At 43.4% G+C, this 16,838-nt stretch overlaps 1 protein-coding gene and 1 long non-coding RNA gene across 4 annotated transcripts in view; both read right to left on the bottom strand.

The window, feature by feature from the left end:
- Nucleotides 1-2,443, bottom strand: part of LOC109297829 — a 27,777-nt gene extending 25,334 nt beyond the window's left edge. Inside the window, exon 1 of the long non-coding RNA XR_002097431.1 lies at nucleotides 1,547-2,443. This is a non-coding gene — a long non-coding RNA (uncharacterized LOC109297829). The remainder of the gene's footprint in view (nucleotides 1-1,546) is intronic.
- Nucleotides 2,444-6,477: 4,034 nt separating this feature from the next.
- On the bottom strand, nucleotides 6,478-16,838 carry MOCS2 (molybdenum cofactor synthesis 2). 3 transcript variants are annotated; one of them, XM_019517879.1, is made up of 8 exons: nucleotides 16,765-16,838; nucleotides 16,276-16,397; nucleotides 13,416-13,561; nucleotides 13,182-13,328; nucleotides 11,832-11,959; nucleotides 10,558-10,711; nucleotides 10,053-10,176; nucleotides 6,478-7,055 (listed from the first exon to the last, which is right to left on the bottom strand). In XM_019517879.1, the coding sequence occupies exons 4-8, from the start codon at nucleotides 13,205-13,207 to the stop codon at nucleotides 6,987-6,989; spliced, it is 501 nt and encodes a 166-aa protein (XP_019373424.1). In that variant the 5' UTR covers nucleotides 13,208-13,328; nucleotides 13,416-13,561; nucleotides 16,276-16,397; nucleotides 16,765-16,838; the 3' UTR covers nucleotides 6,478-6,986. The 3 variants fall into 3 exon arrangements, with proteins under 3 accessions (XP_019373424.1, XP_019373427.1, XP_019373428.1); XM_019517882.1 differs by having other exon boundaries at nucleotides 13,220-13,328; XM_019517883.1 differs by lacking the exon at nucleotides 13,182-13,328.

The raw sequence follows: 16,838 nt of genomic DNA, 5'->3' as shown, positions 1-16,838 counted from the left end.
CCCCCCATGCTCCCATAGGACACTCCATCCACCCCGCCATCTCAGCATTCACGAGCCGCCTGGTACCCTGAGGTACGTAAAAAAAAACATATAAAGCTGTGTCTATGTCTGAATCATCGAATCTCTCCGAATTGAATCAGAGGCTTCTTATTTGATTTGGAGAGGTTAATGGGTCTCCTGATTTGATTCTGATGCTGAGATTCGGTTGCTGAATCGGGCCAAATCTCCTCCAAATCTAATCAGTGACCGAAGCTTTGCATAGCCGTACTGGGTGCACCTGCATGTGCAGTTAATTTAAAGCAATAAACAGATAAGTTTGAGCTAGGGTAAATTACTTTTGCGTGTAAGATTTACACATGCATCCAGAACAGCAGCAATTTAGGGTGGGGCAGAGCACTTTACGCCAGGACAAGGGGGTCAGCCTTGGGCTCCAGGTGGTGGTGTCAGATGGCAGAGAGACTGGCTAGGGCATGAGGGTGCTGACAGTGTAGAGCCATGTGGTTAGGTGACACGTAGAAGTCTGACCCTGTACTGGCTGGGTTGACTTGACGCAATTTATGCCCACAGTCAGTGTTTCCATGTATGTTTAACTGCAGTTAATTACCGCACATTGAGACAGTATTTACCGAAGCATAATAGTGTCACGTGTAGATGGTGATGCTTTACTCCACAGCTAATTAGTCTACTTGGCAGCTAAGCACACATGTAGACACAGCCACTGAATATGAAACCTGCTGGTCCTTAGTCGCTGCAATTAATTGTCATTAAATTGTCCAATTATTTCTGAAGATGCCAAGAGCAGAAATGAAGGGCTTTATATGAGATGAAAGGGTTCCCCTGAAACTCAAGGCCATAATAAGAGAAGAGGAAAAAGGGATGCAAGGGAAGGAACAGGTAAGAGGAATTTTTTTAGTAGTTTGTTCAATCCGTCTTGAAAGATTGGGTGGGTGGTCTGGAGACCTTGTTCTCTCTAGGACCAAGTTACCTAGCAGAAGTGATAGATCAGTAAGCTATAGCACTGAGGTGTCTAGAGAGCCATTCAAGGGTGCCACAGGGTGCCATATAATGATAGTACCGTTCGGTTTGCTAACATTTCACAAGATAAATCCAGAGAATTCACATAAAAATCTATACTTTTGATCGTTGAGTTCTTTGCAACAGAAAAATTGCTGTTATTTTTCTGCATTCAAAAAAAAAAGTGTAAACAGGGAGTAGGCATTTCCAAGGGGTGCCTCAAGTGTAAGATGCTGAGAATCACTGGGATAAACATTAACAATTGCTATCAAGTTAGAATTATTTGGAATGTGGACCATGGTCCCGATCATCTTTCCTTTCCAAAGTGGTGGTGTGCGCACCTAACATCGCAATGTTGGTGACAACCTAAGAGGAAATTAAGAGGCTAAAAGGGTCCATGAAAATAAAAAGGTCTTTAAGCTTTCAAAAGATCAAAGCAATGTGGCTGGGGCAGCAGAGAGTACCAGAATTTCCTACCATAATAGTCGAGAAGAGCAAAAATAATGTCAGTCAAAGGGGCAGGGAAAGAGACTGTTTTGTATCCAGGGCAGACGCACCTCCCTCCATCTGTACAAGCAAGGGAGAATGTAGGAACACAGGGTCCTGAACTAGGCACCAAGCTGTTTTTCTAGCCACTCTATTTTCTTTTATTTTCAGAATCTAAATTACTGAGAGGATTAGGGGCAGGTGATTGACAGAAAGCCCAGTCTGGCTCAGAATTTACTCTAATAAAGGATGGTGGGCTTTTCTGGGGAAGGTGAAAGAGAGAGGGGACTGTGGGCAGGTGTGTCATTTGTGGTCAATTGTGGAGGGATAAAATACAGCAGGAGCTTCCAGCTTATTTGGTTAATATGTAGTTAGCAATGTGGAATGTGACCTGGGAAGAATTTAAGAACAATACATGGTAAGGATTATATCTAAAGATACCGCAGTGTCATATATATGAATCTGTACAAATGCTGGCCAATTAGGCCAGGGACTTTGGTCTTAAGCTTTACAATTATTAGGATCAGATTGGTTCACAAATAAATATGAAGAAATAATTGGAGGGAGAGTAATAAGTGGCAATCAAGGATGAAAAGAATTAGAGTCACAAGGAAGAAAAAATTGTCCAAAAGATCTGTCCAGAAATAACAGAAACCTTTGAATATTCCTTAATGGGCTGTCCTTGGGCAGAAGTGACTGTCAAAGGTTTTTGGTAAATCTTTTTTCAAGACTTAAGAGGATTCTGTGGGAACATGAAGTCCCTGCCCAAGTAGAGTATAAAAAAAGTGTGTGGTGACACTGGTTTGGTTAATATAGTTGTTTTCATTTATACAAGAAAACAAGAAACAAGGCTGAGTTCATGGAAGAGGGCAAAAGATTTAGTATGCACCACTGACAAGAAATTGTTATATGCTGATGCTAAGGAACCAGTGCAGGATGAAAATAGAGTTGCACCCGTCAGGCTTCGATCATCCGGTCCCATGCCGCCCGGCTTTGGGTGTGTAGGACTGCTCGTCACTACGTCCCTGTGGTTGTACTGCACGGATGTCCCACCCCGGGGTAGCCTCCACCCCAATCTCGCCTGCCACGACTTTGTTCGTTCCTTCAGTCCGACTACTGGGGTCCAACTACTGGGGGTTATCCAGTGTCTGGAATCTCTAGACGGCAGTCTTCTGTGAGGCTCCAACCTCCCCTACACCTCACCCTGATACCCAGCCACGACAAGTTGCTGAAGTCTCTCAGCCTGACCCTCACCTCTTGGTGTTATGGGCACTTTGGTAAAGATGTACAAGGTCTAACCTGACACCTGATTGAGCCAACTCTAAGGCCCAATGTGACCGGCCTCCCTACCCCTCCAAAAGTGGGAAACAGAAAGAAACCAAAGGAAAAACACTGCCAGTAAGATTCCTGACCCCACACAAAAATGGGCTAACCTAGCCCTGTGAATTTCTAACTAACCCTGTCCTGAGTACACATATGCCTGGCGGTTATCACACTCTCCTTTCCACACTGCAGGCCCCCTGCATGCCAACTGGACCCTTGATGGTCCCTCTAGTTCCGCCCACTCTGTCCCTCACTGGGCAGCTCTATACAGTAGAAGCTTGTTTTCTGCAGCCCCTCTCGCTGCTTAGGCTCTCCATTCCCCATCTGGGTTTGCTCTTGGAGCCTTTCCAAACCCGTACTGATCCCACCTGGGTCGATGACTCGAGTTCCTTCACTCTCTCTTCAGGACCATCCCTGCTGTCGGCTTCTTCGCCCTGAAACCTTGGATCCTCTCCCTCGACTCCTTCGTCTGGAAGAGGTACATCCACCGTGATACTGGCGTCCTTTCTTCAGCAGTCTTCAGGGCAGCCTTCTGCCTTGTGGAAGGCAGTCCTGACCCCTCTTACTCCTAAATTGGGGTTCCAGGGATACCTTCCCTGGCGACTCTTCTCCTGGTCTCCCCCCTTCTTCGCCCACGCCGCCTTTTATTTTCCCCGATCAGCTCCGCTCGCTCCTCCCCACAGCTGGCTGCAGTTTCAAAAAGACGCAGCTAACAAGTCACATGAGTCCCGCTGCCACTTCCGGTTTCGCCATGGTGTCAGCTGCAGGTAAGGGATTCTTTGTTTCTCTCTCTTTCCTCACCTCCTCTGTTGTGTTCTGGCCCCCAGGGTTCCCCCTTGGCCCATCAGGATCTGTCCCCTGTATCCTCCCTGTGACAAGAGTCAATATCAGTAAAAAAAAAAAAAAAGGTTGAACATGTGATTTTATAAGGAAACATAATGACCAACTATGGCAAAACTAAGAAAAGAGAAAATGGGTATATGTCTGGAAATTATTAGGGAGTGCTATCACCATTTTCTGGATCCCAACAGAACTTGGATGCAAGTCAGGAGTTTGGCTACTCAGAACAGTGCATGCAGAACTGCAAGAACCTAGGAATTTACAAACAGGAGAGTTCACTGTCAGGTTGGGCATAAATAAATAAATGCACGGTAACCAGAGTTACTGCTCACTAGCACTGCTGCACATCTTTTAAGTAATGCTGCTACACAGTAGCCTAATAATACTGCGCAGTAGTGTTTTACTAGTTTGAGATGTGACGCATTACTGTGCAGTATTACTAGGCTACTGAGCTGTTAGTGTCTCATGTAGACGCTCCCACTGTATAAGGTCTTTTGCACTGCACATTTGGACTTTGTTGCTTCAAGTGCTTCTTTGGAACTTGCTCTATATTACTTAGTCCTATACTACCACTTGTAAAGTAACACATCCATTATTTGCTTGATACCCAAGATGACAGCTTTTCCCAGTAAGGAAATTCACATGGAACTGTGAGTGCCAGGATTTGAAACGCAGGACAGTATTAATTTCATATTCTTTTTTTTTAAAAAGGAAACATCATTGAACTGAGGAAATGATCTTTATTTAGCAATTTTGACAGCATTGTATATTTTACATACAGAAGATACAAATTCATGCATTCTCCCCACAAGCTTTCAAACCATGGAAAATACAACTTTCAACTCATTGTACTCTATCTAGAACTGGATCTGTACAATTTGGAAGCTGTGCCAGACAATTATAATGCAAAAAGTGGCTTTTCTTCTGGGGAAGCCCCACTACCTTTAGTGTAACACAAAATACAACAGTTTAATCACGCTTTATGCAAAAAAAAAAAATGTTAAGTTTGGGGGGGTTAGGTTTATTTGTTACAACAAGGAATGATTACTGTGATAGAGATGATGCAAAAACAAAATGATTTTGTCTTGTTCTCTTGCTTTGTGCAATCGGGAAAACAATAAAACAGGTTAAATATTTATGTTGCGTTGTATGATTTAATTAATGGTATGATGTGTAGTCTTGGGCAACTCACTTTTTTGTGCTTTTTTCCCCTCATCTTTTTTCCATCCTGTCTACTTAGAACAAGAGCTGGCAATTCCACCAAGGTGGTGAATGACCCAGCTCAGGTTAAAGGAAGGGTAGGCACTAGACACATCCAGCTGCAGTCATCCAGCTGCAGCGCGGTATGGCAAAAGCCCCCCTTCATAAGAGCCTGCACTCTGTGGCACAGGCAGAGCCCCTCTTGAGCAAAGCCAACTGAAGCCAGAGCCAAGGGTTTGGAGACCCAGATTCAGTCCAGGTACCACAGGCTGCCACCTCTGACTTCAGAGTATAAAATATTTGAGGCAGGTACAGTCTCTCACTAAAATGTCTAGAACAACAGTACTCTGGTCTCAGTTCAGGCTTCAAGTACAAATTGATAATACTTACATGCTTTGCTTATGTAAATACCCCCACTGATTTGAACAGAACAGTGTAAAGGCTTGGGCACACTGTCAAGCCATTTTTGCTGTGTACAAAACACCCCACTTAAACAGGAGCAAGAGTGGAAAGAATAATATATACACTGAAAGAATGAATGTAAAAAAAAAAAATCAACTGAACACTGAAAATTAGTATTTGATTTTTAAATGGACACTTGTTTTAAACAATTAAATTCATTTTGAGTGTCCTGATTCATAGTTAAAGTTTAAAATTGCAAGAGCACCTAAAGTCAAAGCCTTGAACCTGTTTTGGTTGTTTAATTTTTTTTTTTTCTAACAATGACCATCTTTTAAGAGGTAGCACAGAACTATACATCTCTTAAAATTCCTTCAAAATTAATCATGTCCATACCTCAGTAAGATTTTACTGCTAACAGCTTTTTCCAGTTGGATTATATTATCTTACTTTGAATGATCTATCCAGAGTGATTTTGTCACTATTTTGCAGTGGTGAGGCCTCATTTGAAGTACTGTGTCCAGTTTTGGGCCCCACACTTTAAGGAGGATGTGGACAGACTGGAAAGAGTCCAATGGGAAGCTACAAAAATGATTAGACGTCTGGAAAGAATAATTTATGAGGAAAGGGTGAAAGGATTGTTAGAATTAGGATTATTTAGTCTGGGAGAGAGAAGACTGAGGGGCAATTTGAGAGTTTTTAAATCCGTGAAGGGCAATTATAGAGAAGATGGAGATAAACTATTGTCTGTGGTTATATGGGACAAGACTAGGAGCAATGGCCTCAAACTGCAGCAGAGGAAATTTAGGCTGGAGATTAGAAGAAACTTTCTGACTATGAAGGTGTTCAAGCATTGGAATAGGCTACTTAAAAAGTTGTAGACTCTCCATCCCTGGAAATTTTCAAGAACAGGTTGGAGAGATGCTGGTCTGGGGTGATTTAGTCAGAGATGATCCTGCCTTAAGCCAGGGGCTGGACTAGATGACCTTGTGAGATCCCTTCCAGGCCTACTGTCCTATGATCCTATATATAGGATCCTATATAGGATCATATATTCACAGAGGATTAACAGACATGTTTTTGTTATGCAGTTGATATATATCATATATATGTGATGGGCTTGTAATAATGTGATGGGCTTGTAATATCAACTGCATAACAAAAACATCTCTGTGAAAAAAGGCAACTGGGAAATGACCATTACCAAAATATTAATAAACTCTTTGAGTATAGCATATATTTTCCCTCTGCACGTACCAAAGTGCTTTGTCAACTTGAAGCATCTTTCAAATTACAAGAATGTAAAAAGTATGCCAAAGCTCATAAACTAACTGCATCCATACTAAAAAAACCTGAGGTCTGAAAACGCATCTGATTGTCCACCTGGGATGTCCAATACTGGCAGTGACTGCAAACTGCCAGCAAAAAGACAATGAAGCAAACAACTTTAGACACCTTTCATCCCAGAATTTTATGAAATATATTTTAAATACTGGCCTGCTACAAACAAGAGCAGAGTAGGTGATTTTAAAGATCTGAAGTTATTTTTAAGTATAATTTTTAAGAATAATCCATTCACCGTATATCATTTCATAACTGGAATAATTAAACCAATATAAATTATTCAAGTGTTTGTTAGCATGGAAGTGAAATTCCTAGTTATATTTTCTGGAAACAACTCAAAACTAATCTTCATAGAGTGACCAGCTGAAAAGAAGGTGGAGTTATTTTTCCATGTTTGTCCAAAAGCATTCCTTGTTTTCTTTCCAAGAATATTCTTTTTCATACATCTCCTGCAAATAGAAACAAAGAACAAGATGTGCTTCACAGGTCTCCTACACCTATTCAGCAGGCAGCCTATGATTACTTATACAGAGCAGAAGATGGCCTGGAGTTTCTGCAATGAGTTTGACATCTTAGTCCTATAAAGAACTCAAGGCGGTACGCCACTTGGATTAATGTAGCTCTTAGCGTGCACTACCTGTACAGAGCTTCGTGAACAAAGAGTCTAAATCAGCAGCCAGCAACCTCTGGGTGTTGCAGGATGGAACGAACTAGTTCTGGTCTGACACAGGCTCCAGAGCTTCAGCAGCATTTCAGCAGTGGGAGGTTTTGCTTCTGCCCTTGCTGGTCCCAGACAGCTGGGAGCTACAACAGAGCTGGGTGGCTTGGGAGCTGCACCTGAATGGCAGCTGTGGGGCAAAGAGAAATGGTGGCAGCATAAGAACAGCTCCCAGCCACCTAAGGCCTGGTGCAGTTGCTCCCTGCCGAGCCCTAGAGCAGGCATGGGTAAACCCCCCCCCACCAGAATGCTACAGTGGTCTCTCCACTGCCAAAGCTCCACTTTGAATTTACAGGTGGTTTGTAAACTCAAACAAGCACCGAACCTTGCTAACCTCATCACCAGAAGCAAACTTCCTACAGCCCAAAACACAAAACCTACCTGCACAAACTGCGCACCAGAATCTGTCAAAAGACAAGAATACCCAACTACCTGTGGGTGCACATTTCTCACAAAAAAAAAGTCTCCAATCTCCAGGCCTGATCCTCAAAGGGAACTTACAAACCACTTTTCACAGACGGGCCTATGAACTTCACTTCATCAACCTCCTAGGTACAGAAGTTCATGGACTCAATACAGACATTGGATTTATGACACACTACAACCCACTAAGCATCTGACTCCCCAGGTGGCAGCAGGTACCTCTCACTTTTACTTGCTACATCCCTCTTCCTGCCTACCCCAGCCTGTTTCTCCCACCCCCTGATGCCTCCATTTCCATTTTCACTGACCAGCTTTCTTGCATGCACTGCATGCCAGCTTCTGGCTTCTTTACTATTCCTTCCATCCAGAAACAGCGCACACATCCTGCAACTGCAGGTGCTTCCTCAGCCTGACAAAGGGTTTTTCAACCCAAAAGCTGGCATCCCAGGCAGCTAAGCTGAGCTCACCTGGAGCCTCACAACTCTACTGCAACCAGCAAGCTTCAGGCCTATCAAAGATGTGATGGGTCTGGGCTTTCCCCAGTCAGGAGTGAGAGAGAGAGAGTGTGTGTGTGTGTGGTGGCTGGAGGTTATGGCGCCTCCTACCCACCTTTTACCAAGGAGATCCTTGGTCTTGGCATTTCCTGGGGCACTCCCACCAGGCCTCCTGACCCCGGCAGAGTGCAGTTTTAGTGATCATGCATCCTGTCCTCCTGTAAAACTGTCCTCCTTGCCCATAGCCCCAGCCCATACCTCCAAATTCATCCTGGCACAGGAGCTCAGCAGGGACTGAGGTGCAGCTTGTGTGCCACACAGTGGATGCCAACAAAACTGGCATCACGGACAGCCTTGACCATATTGGCCCCATTGTCAGTGACCATGAGCCCGCGAGTGAGCTCGCCCTGCCCAACAAGCCACCCCTGCACCAAGTGGTTCATGGCCACCATAATCTCCCTTGCCGTGTGGGACTCATCCATCACCTTGGCTTGAAGGAGAGCCCACCAATGGCCTGACTGATCGCACCAGTACCCTGTGAGGGAAAGGTAGAAGTGATCTCCACCCTGGCTGCTCCAGCTGTCTGAGGTGCAGTGCAAGGCTACCTACAGCCCTGCCTTGTGCAGCTCCTCCTTCAAGTACTCCCTGCATGCCTCATACAGGGAGGGAACCACCATCCTGCTAAAGGTGGTGCATGCAGGCACTTGGTAGGATGGGGCCATGAGCACCATGAGCCTCCTGAACCCTAGCCACTCAACTAAAGAGGAGGGCTAGCCATCCAGAGCAAGCATCTCCCCAGTGCTCTGGGTTACCTTGCTCGCCTTCAGAACATGCCCCCCTTTGTCTGCAGCTTTTCCCCACCACTCCAGGGTGGCCTGCTGATGCTTCGTGGGGATGGGGGCTTTGGAGCAAGAGGGAGACTTCCCTTTGGGCATGCTCCCACTAGTGCCAGGCTAAGGAGGACCTACAGACCCTCTCCTTCCCCTGCCAGGAGACCTGGGACCTGCCTTTCCAGAACACTTCATATTAAATCTTTCCTGTGCTGGAAACAGTGTGCGTGTGTGTGTATCTTCTTCTGTATCTGACTTCTTCTATGTTGCGTTTAGTCTGTATGTGTATGCAACTAAAATAATATCTCTTCTTCTTCTTTGTGTATGTGTGAGAGTGTGTGTAATATATGTGCTTTCCTGCACAGCAATGGATCACACTGCCAGGGAAAACACAGCTTTCATTTTAAGAAGCGGGGGAGAAACGTGAACAATTAAGAGGTTTTAGGGGGAAGAATAAGTTGAAAGAAATGGATTGGATAGGGATAAGTAGAGGAATTCTAGTTAGTAAGCTGCAGCAATCCTTTCCAAGAACAGAAACTAGCAGAAGGCTGACTAGGAAGCCAATCCAGTCTAGTACATTTCAGACAGTTGTTCAAGCAGAAACAGCTCACAAAAGGGACAGAAAGGCTGCAGACAGAGGCTTATATGCTGTTTCTATGTCCCTCCCCCAGAGTACTATGATTGGAAGAGGACTCAGGGAAAGATCACAGTCACTGGCCAGCCACAGATGTCAGTCTTTCCCCACCTGCTCCCCCTCCCTCTTCTCATTTTCCGTTCCTCTGAAAGACTGCCTTCCGAATCACCAAATCATTTCCAAATCGATTCAGAGGGTTTTTTTCTCCTGATTCAATTTGGATTCGGCCTCCAAATTGGGCCAAATCTTCTCCAAATCAAATCGGTGACCAAAGCTTCACACAGCCCTAATAGGTGGTGCTTTGTTTGCAAATAGAATAAACCATCTTAAGTATCAAGATGGTTTACCTTTTTCCATATTGGAACTGTTGCTTTTAAAGTGTCAATGCAGTAGCTCACAGCATTGAGAGATTCTATTCTGTGGGGAGAGGAGACTGCTATAATCACACTCACTTCCGTCACTGGAACCAAGCTAGGGGAAAGCAGAAAAATCAGATTAGTATTAATTAACATTGACAGTATATAAATAGCTAGGGCAGTGATTCTCAATAGGGTGCCTTGAGATGTTGTCAAGGGTGATGCCTGGTGCCACAATATTACACTGTTAGCTGTGTAAAAATGATTCAAAAGGTAAACTCAGAAATTTCAAATAGAAATCCAGTGATAAAAACATGATGGACTGTTGTGGTCTTTCTGAGTTCTTTACAACAGAAGAATTGCTCTATTATTTTTCTATTGTCAAAAACTGAGTAAAAACAGCTGGCAATTTCCAAAGAGCACCTTGAGTCTATTAAGGGGTGGCTCAACTGTAAAAAGTTTGAAAACCCCTGACCTAGAGTTTGTTGAAACATACCCAAGTCTATGATGCACGGCTACATGTTTGATTGCTGGCCATTTTTTTCTAACATCTCTGCAGATTTTCTTTATTTCTGCTTCTGCCATTGGTGTATATGCTTCATACTCTAAATGAATCACTTTTTTCCCATTAAAATTATCTCTTGTAGTGCCTAAAAACAAATGATTGATAAATTAAGTACAAATGATGTTTTATTACTTTGTGTTGCAGTAACACCTAGGAACTGCTGTTAGGGGCCCGGACATGTTTGTACCAGTACTATAAAAACATAGAGGAAAATGATGATCTGTGCTTCATAGTACTTAAAATTTAAACAGAACATACATGCAGTAGATGTAAGTTTTTGCTCTGAACTGGTCAGAGACTGTTCAGTACTATGACATAAGAATTTCTAACAAGACTTGTCAATTCTAATGTCGATGAGATTTAATACAGCCTGATGACTCTGTGTTCATAGAGTTCCTAATGGCCAAGGTGGAAACATACTTAGTGACAATACATTTGATGATATATTTTCAGAAAATTGTGCAAGACACTGCTGCATCTGTCCATGCAACATGGTATTTAAGAGCACAAATGTTTAGAATCACAGAAAAGTAGGGTGAGAAGGGAGGTCATCTAGTCCAACCCCCTTCTCAAGACAGGATTCTCTCTAAATAAACCATTCCAGTCAAGTGTTTTTCCAGCACGCACTCAAAAAATTCCAAGAACAGAGGTTCCAGAATCTCTCTGGGTAGCTGTTCCAATGTTTCCTCAGTGAGAAAGTTCTTCCCAACATCTGACCTATACTTCCCTTTCTGAAACTTAAGACGTTGCTCCTTGTCTTATCCCCTGCTACCAAACACCTATTTCCATCCCTTTTATAACCGCCCTTTTGGTACTTGGAAACATATCAAATCCCATCTCATTCTGGGTTCTGAAGCATCAATTAACTAAAAGGGTGGTATTAGGTCTCCTCTCTTTTGCTGTTACCATTTTATAAAGAGGTAAATTCCAAATTATAAAGAGGGCCCAAATTCTAGCCAGCCACAACAATGGCCACAGAAGCAATGAGGCTTCTTAGCATCTCCTTCCCCACTCTGGAGCTTTGTAATGGCTTTGCCAGGATCCTGCTTTAAACAACAAATATAGAATTTTGTCATACATCACGATTTGTTCCTGAGACTTATTTTTTAAAGGGATGTTTAAAGCTGGGATTATGTAGAAACCTGTGCTCTACTGATTATACTATTTAGACACCCAGGGACTCATTCTAGGAGCCCAGAACTCACCTACAAACAGAGAGATAGCCCCACAGCATGGTGAAGTTACCAACACTGACACTTCATCTACAGAGAGCTTCGCCTGGGTCAATTTGATGAAATCTTTTGGCTCTTCCTCAATTTCATTCATGGTTTCTCTATAAAGTAAATAAGGTATAAAATTCAAACTAACTTTAAAGTAATTTGCAAGCTGCAATTTCTCTAACACTGGTGAGCCGGTTTATCCAGAAAATCTATGAGTCTCATAATGTGTACCAACCTAGAACCCACCATTTCACTCGTGACAGAACTGAGTAGCAGTATCTAGTTTATGCCTGTGCCTGATCGTGATCTAGAAACTAAGTTTTTCATCCAAATCCCCTGATGATCTTGATTCAGCAGGCGCTCTCAGAGCATGCCTAATACACATACTTTCTTTTAAAATAGAGATAATGGTGATGTCCTATCTTTATTTAAAAGCTTAGTGGTTAAATCACTTTCCCAGGATGGGGGAGACCCATGTTTAATTCCTTCCTCAGTCTGAGAGGGCTCGCATCCCCGTCACTGCCTCCCAAAAGAAAAGGAAGATGTCTCCATGCCAATTACCATCCTCAGCCCCACTGCTGAGAGAATACACATTGTAATGCCTGTTGGTAATGTGGAGGTCTCTCTTTTTTAATGGACAAGGCATATTATTATTATATATTTATATGCTTTTTTTACTGAGAACTACCAATCCTAAACCCAAACTCTCCTCAACATGAAACCAATCCTGAATTTTCAGGGATAGTTCCAAATTTTAGAGATGTGTGCTGATGTCCTCAAAGAATCCCCGAAATGGGAAGCTGGTCCTGAATGAAGTGACACCTATCCACCATGTAATGTCCCCTCATTCCCAAACATTCCTGTGTAAACAAGAAGCATCATGCTGCATTTGTTCCTCAAACATGCTGCACAGCATCTAATTAAAGAGGCTGTGAAACCTCAGGCCTTTCTTAACCAATTAGTCTCTAAGGTTCCACCCTGCCCTGCCTTTTGCCTTCTGCCTGACTTCAGACTAAAACCAGTAACTACCACTTGTTCTCCAGAAATTAGTAGGGTCACTTAATAGGCAAAGCAAGTATATTTAGGAAGAGTATATTTAAACAGTAGTTGGCCAGATTCTAGTCCCACTACATCAGTATGAACATGAATTTCCCATTTACACTGGTTAGGAGAACTGAAGCCACCTAATAGGACAGCTATTCTTGTCACAAAAGAAAAAAGGAAATTTGTCTAAAAATAAAAATAATATAGTATTACATTTCTTTAAAATTATTTTTCTGTAACATAACTAGATCTTAACCAAAAAAAAAGCCATGCCTGAATTATTTTGGCTACCTGATTGTTGTATGTGTGTTAATCATTTATTTCTGTACCCAATCACAGCTCAGTGCCAGCATAACAGATCTCTACAGCAGGGAATGTTGGTACATCCTGTCCAGGACAGCTAGCAGAAGGAGGAAGTCATCCAGCAAACCATTGGACCTAAACAAAAAGGAAGATGAGAAAATTCAAGAGTTGTTTCAATGCAATTGCCTCCTACAGCCTACTGTTGGAAAGGAGTTTACATACCTAATGTATTCGGCTGGACTTAGCCACCACTGATGGGTGGGATAATAGCAACCTCGTCACCTGATTGCAGGACCAGCAGCTGATCCCCAAGCAGGACGTATTCCTGCCGAACAGCAAAGACCACCTGATCCCGTAGGACAGCAAGCCTGAGGGAGAATAACAGAAACACAAACAGGTTTCTAAGTACCGTACCTATGTGTAACTGCAGGATGTCACATAAACAACAAACTGGTACATAGCCCAAAGAAGCTGAAGTCAACAGATCGGAGACTTGGGCAATCTTATTTCATACTATTCACTTAAAAAAGAAAAAAAAAAAACAAATCATGACAACCAATTACTTACCCTGGAATGTGGCGATTATTTTGTCATTGGCAGTGACAGTGGGGCACCAAACCTATTCTCCCACCACCCAATAAAGGTAAGGTAAAAATTGAGCTGGCTTATTTTCAAGCAAAATAAAATACAAAAGGATGTACACACTGAATGTTTGAAAACAGTACATATGCAACTGAAAAAGAAGTGTCTTGCTGAACATGCATGAACCTCCACTGTCTTCTTTGTTTGCTATTGCACCAGGAATCCATAGAAATTATTTTATCATTACATTGACTTCTGCCAGAAAGACAAAATAACGAACCAATTTTCTAGTCAACCCTGTGCAGGCGGTGTAGATTTTAAAATATTTTTTTCCAAATTTCCTGCTGCATGACAGATTCATAGATACAATTTAATTTGCTTTCCAGTAAGAGAATAAATTTGCAAACCACTGTCCACAGATGATCAAACACAATTGCTTTTGGTAACCAATCCCATTACTGGCAACATATGGAAGTACACTACAGCTGAAGAAAGCCCAATTTGCTTTGATTTTGTATGAAGGAAAGTCCTTTTCTAATACTTGGTTACAGCTTTTTTGTGAAAACTCAGGAGCTGCTGTTAGTGCCAGCCAGCTTAATGTAAAGTCAAATTGCTATCTAAAGGTTTTAGATGCTTAAACTCTTATTCAAAATGATTAGCCTGAAAACCCCCATCACCTCCGTAGGCACTACCTCACAAGAGTGTCTTTAGCATGAGGAGGCAGGCAGCCCTCCCTCCCCTGGTGAAGCTATATCACTGTACAGAAAATAGGGTTGGAGTGTTGTTGTAGTCAAGAGGGTCCAAGAAACATGCAAGAAACAAAGAGCTTTTTTATACTATTTTTTAGTAGGCCAACTGTACATTTGGGAGAGAAGTTAGATAAAGTGCCCTTCTTCAGGCCTGGGAAAGAAGTAGGTACAGTCTAAATTAAACTGAACTGCAGATTAAGACAGTGGCTTGGATTTAACTCCATATGTAGAAGGAAACAGGAACTAATTGTGGAGAAAAGCTGTACACTAAGAACAAAAAGAAGTTATCAAGTATAGCTTCAAAGCAAGAATAATGCATTCAAATAGATAAACTTTGACGTAAAAGAACAAAAACAGGCTGTCAATACCTGTGGATGACTGGTTGTCTGGTAGAGGTCAGAAAAGGCACCCAGACCTGAGAAAGGGCAAAAAGTGCCCTTAGCTTGTCCAATCTCTCTGTCAGCTATATAGTTGGTCCAATAAAAGATATCACCAAAAAGATCCTTGCTTCTCATATATTTCCTTGACCATCATGGCAACTACAATACTGCATCCATAAAAGTTGGATAATAAAAAACCATGAACCCACTGTCTACGCTTAGTCCATGGTGTGAAGTGAGCAGTGTAAAGTTACGATTTTTTGATCCTACACCTACCTTCTAAAGGCATTTTGTAGATTTCCCTTCAGTAATGTGAAGTGTTCTCCTACAAGTGACTGGGTGACTCTGCCCCTTCTCATTTTTTTCTGTGAGAATTCATTTTGGAGCACAGAGGTTGAGTTTCACCCCCATATTCTCCATGGGGGCAGTATACTTTGGACGAGGTATCCCACATTCTGGGACAAATCCCAATGGCTTCATTGTGGGGAGTTTGGATTATGCTGGCAGTGTGTTGATGGGCTTTACATTTACTCATAAAGCAGAGCTGTGCACTGATTGTTGTTTGCTGATCAGCCTAGCTTTTGCTCCTGATGACAAGTTGGGCAAAGTTTGGTTAGCTATTAAACTGCATTTCTGATATCTGAAATTACTTCTGATGACTTTTCTTTGCTCTTAGTTTACAACCCTCCTCAGTTCTTTTAAGTTTTGAAAGTTTTGAAAAGCTGCTTTTACATATGGAGTTAAATACTGGATAAGAGTGGTTTGTGCTTAACTTAGACTGTACCTGCTTCTTTCCTAGACTTGATGCAAGATACTTTGTGCCCAAAAGTTTATGTAATATCTTTCCACTGTACAGTTGGTCTAGTAGAACAGCATCAAAACCACACCCTCCCCCCTTTCCTCTACCTCTTGTTCCTGCACAGAAGGAATTCGAGAGCCACTGGGCCTGAGAGAGAAAGCATGGCTGTTGCCTGGTGTTAGGGCACCCCTTCGGGCAGGGGACTTCTAGATCCTGGGCCCTGCTCCTAAGATTGTTTTTGCATTTTAGAGTAAGTCACTGAATAAAATACAGAAGTCAACCTGAGAGCAGGACCCAGGACTCTTCAGCTCTTCCTTGTGCCCTCTTTTCAGACTAATCAATCCAGACATCATTTCCATGCAACATCACACCTCCCATGGGAGCTTGGATCACAGCTCCTGTGCCCCATGTTCAGCAGAAAACACACTTACAGATGTGATCATTCACAGCAAAAAATCCCCTAAAACCCGTTCCACAACTTTTAGGCTCCCAAGCTGCGCACCCATGTGGTCCATCCACTACAGCCTCCCCATCAGGCAGCTCGCTGCATGCCAACCCCACGTCTGAACTACCTCGAACGTCTCTTCACAATTTCATCCCACAGCTGGAGAGAGGTGATTCGCTGTGGCACGGAAACGGTCTCTGAGCGAACCCCCGCTAGCTCTGCGCTCCTGGCAAAGTACAACACAACCACCTGTTTAAAGGGAAGGAAAAACTCAACAGTCGTTTGGACAGCAAAGCCTCCCACTTCCCCCACTGCCCGCTGCCTGCTTGGAGGCCAGTGGTGGGCACCAGTAAAAACACTGAGGCTGCAGGGGCCTATACTTTTGGGGGGGCTAGACACAAAAGGGCCTGGCTTGTCTGCAAGTCCCTGCCAGGCCGCCTCCTGTTCCACTAGCAAAAGCCCAGGCCACAGGCACCTCGATTAGGGGCCTCTCCGGAGGGAGCTGAGGGCAAAGTCCGGGCAGGGGCGGGGGACGGAGCTGCGGGGGCTGCGCTTAGGGAAAGGACCAGGCCGCAACCCACCTGCAGCCCAAGGGATCGGGGGCAAATCAACCTACCTCGCAGCTCATCGATGCGCCCACCCCCAGGGCCCTGTAGGCCGCGCAGCCCCGCCTCACACCGAGCTTGCCTC

This window comes from Gavialis gangeticus, unplaced genomic scaffold (assembly GCF_001723915.1).
Source record: "Gavialis gangeticus isolate Ggan-Ray unplaced genomic scaffold, GavGan_comp1, whole genome shotgun sequence".
Classification (NCBI taxonomy): domain Eukaryota; kingdom Metazoa; phylum Chordata; order Crocodylia; family Gavialidae; genus Gavialis; species Gavialis gangeticus.
The sequence above is the reverse complement of the archived record's forward strand: the minus strand, read 5'-3'. Positions and strand labels throughout refer to the sequence as shown.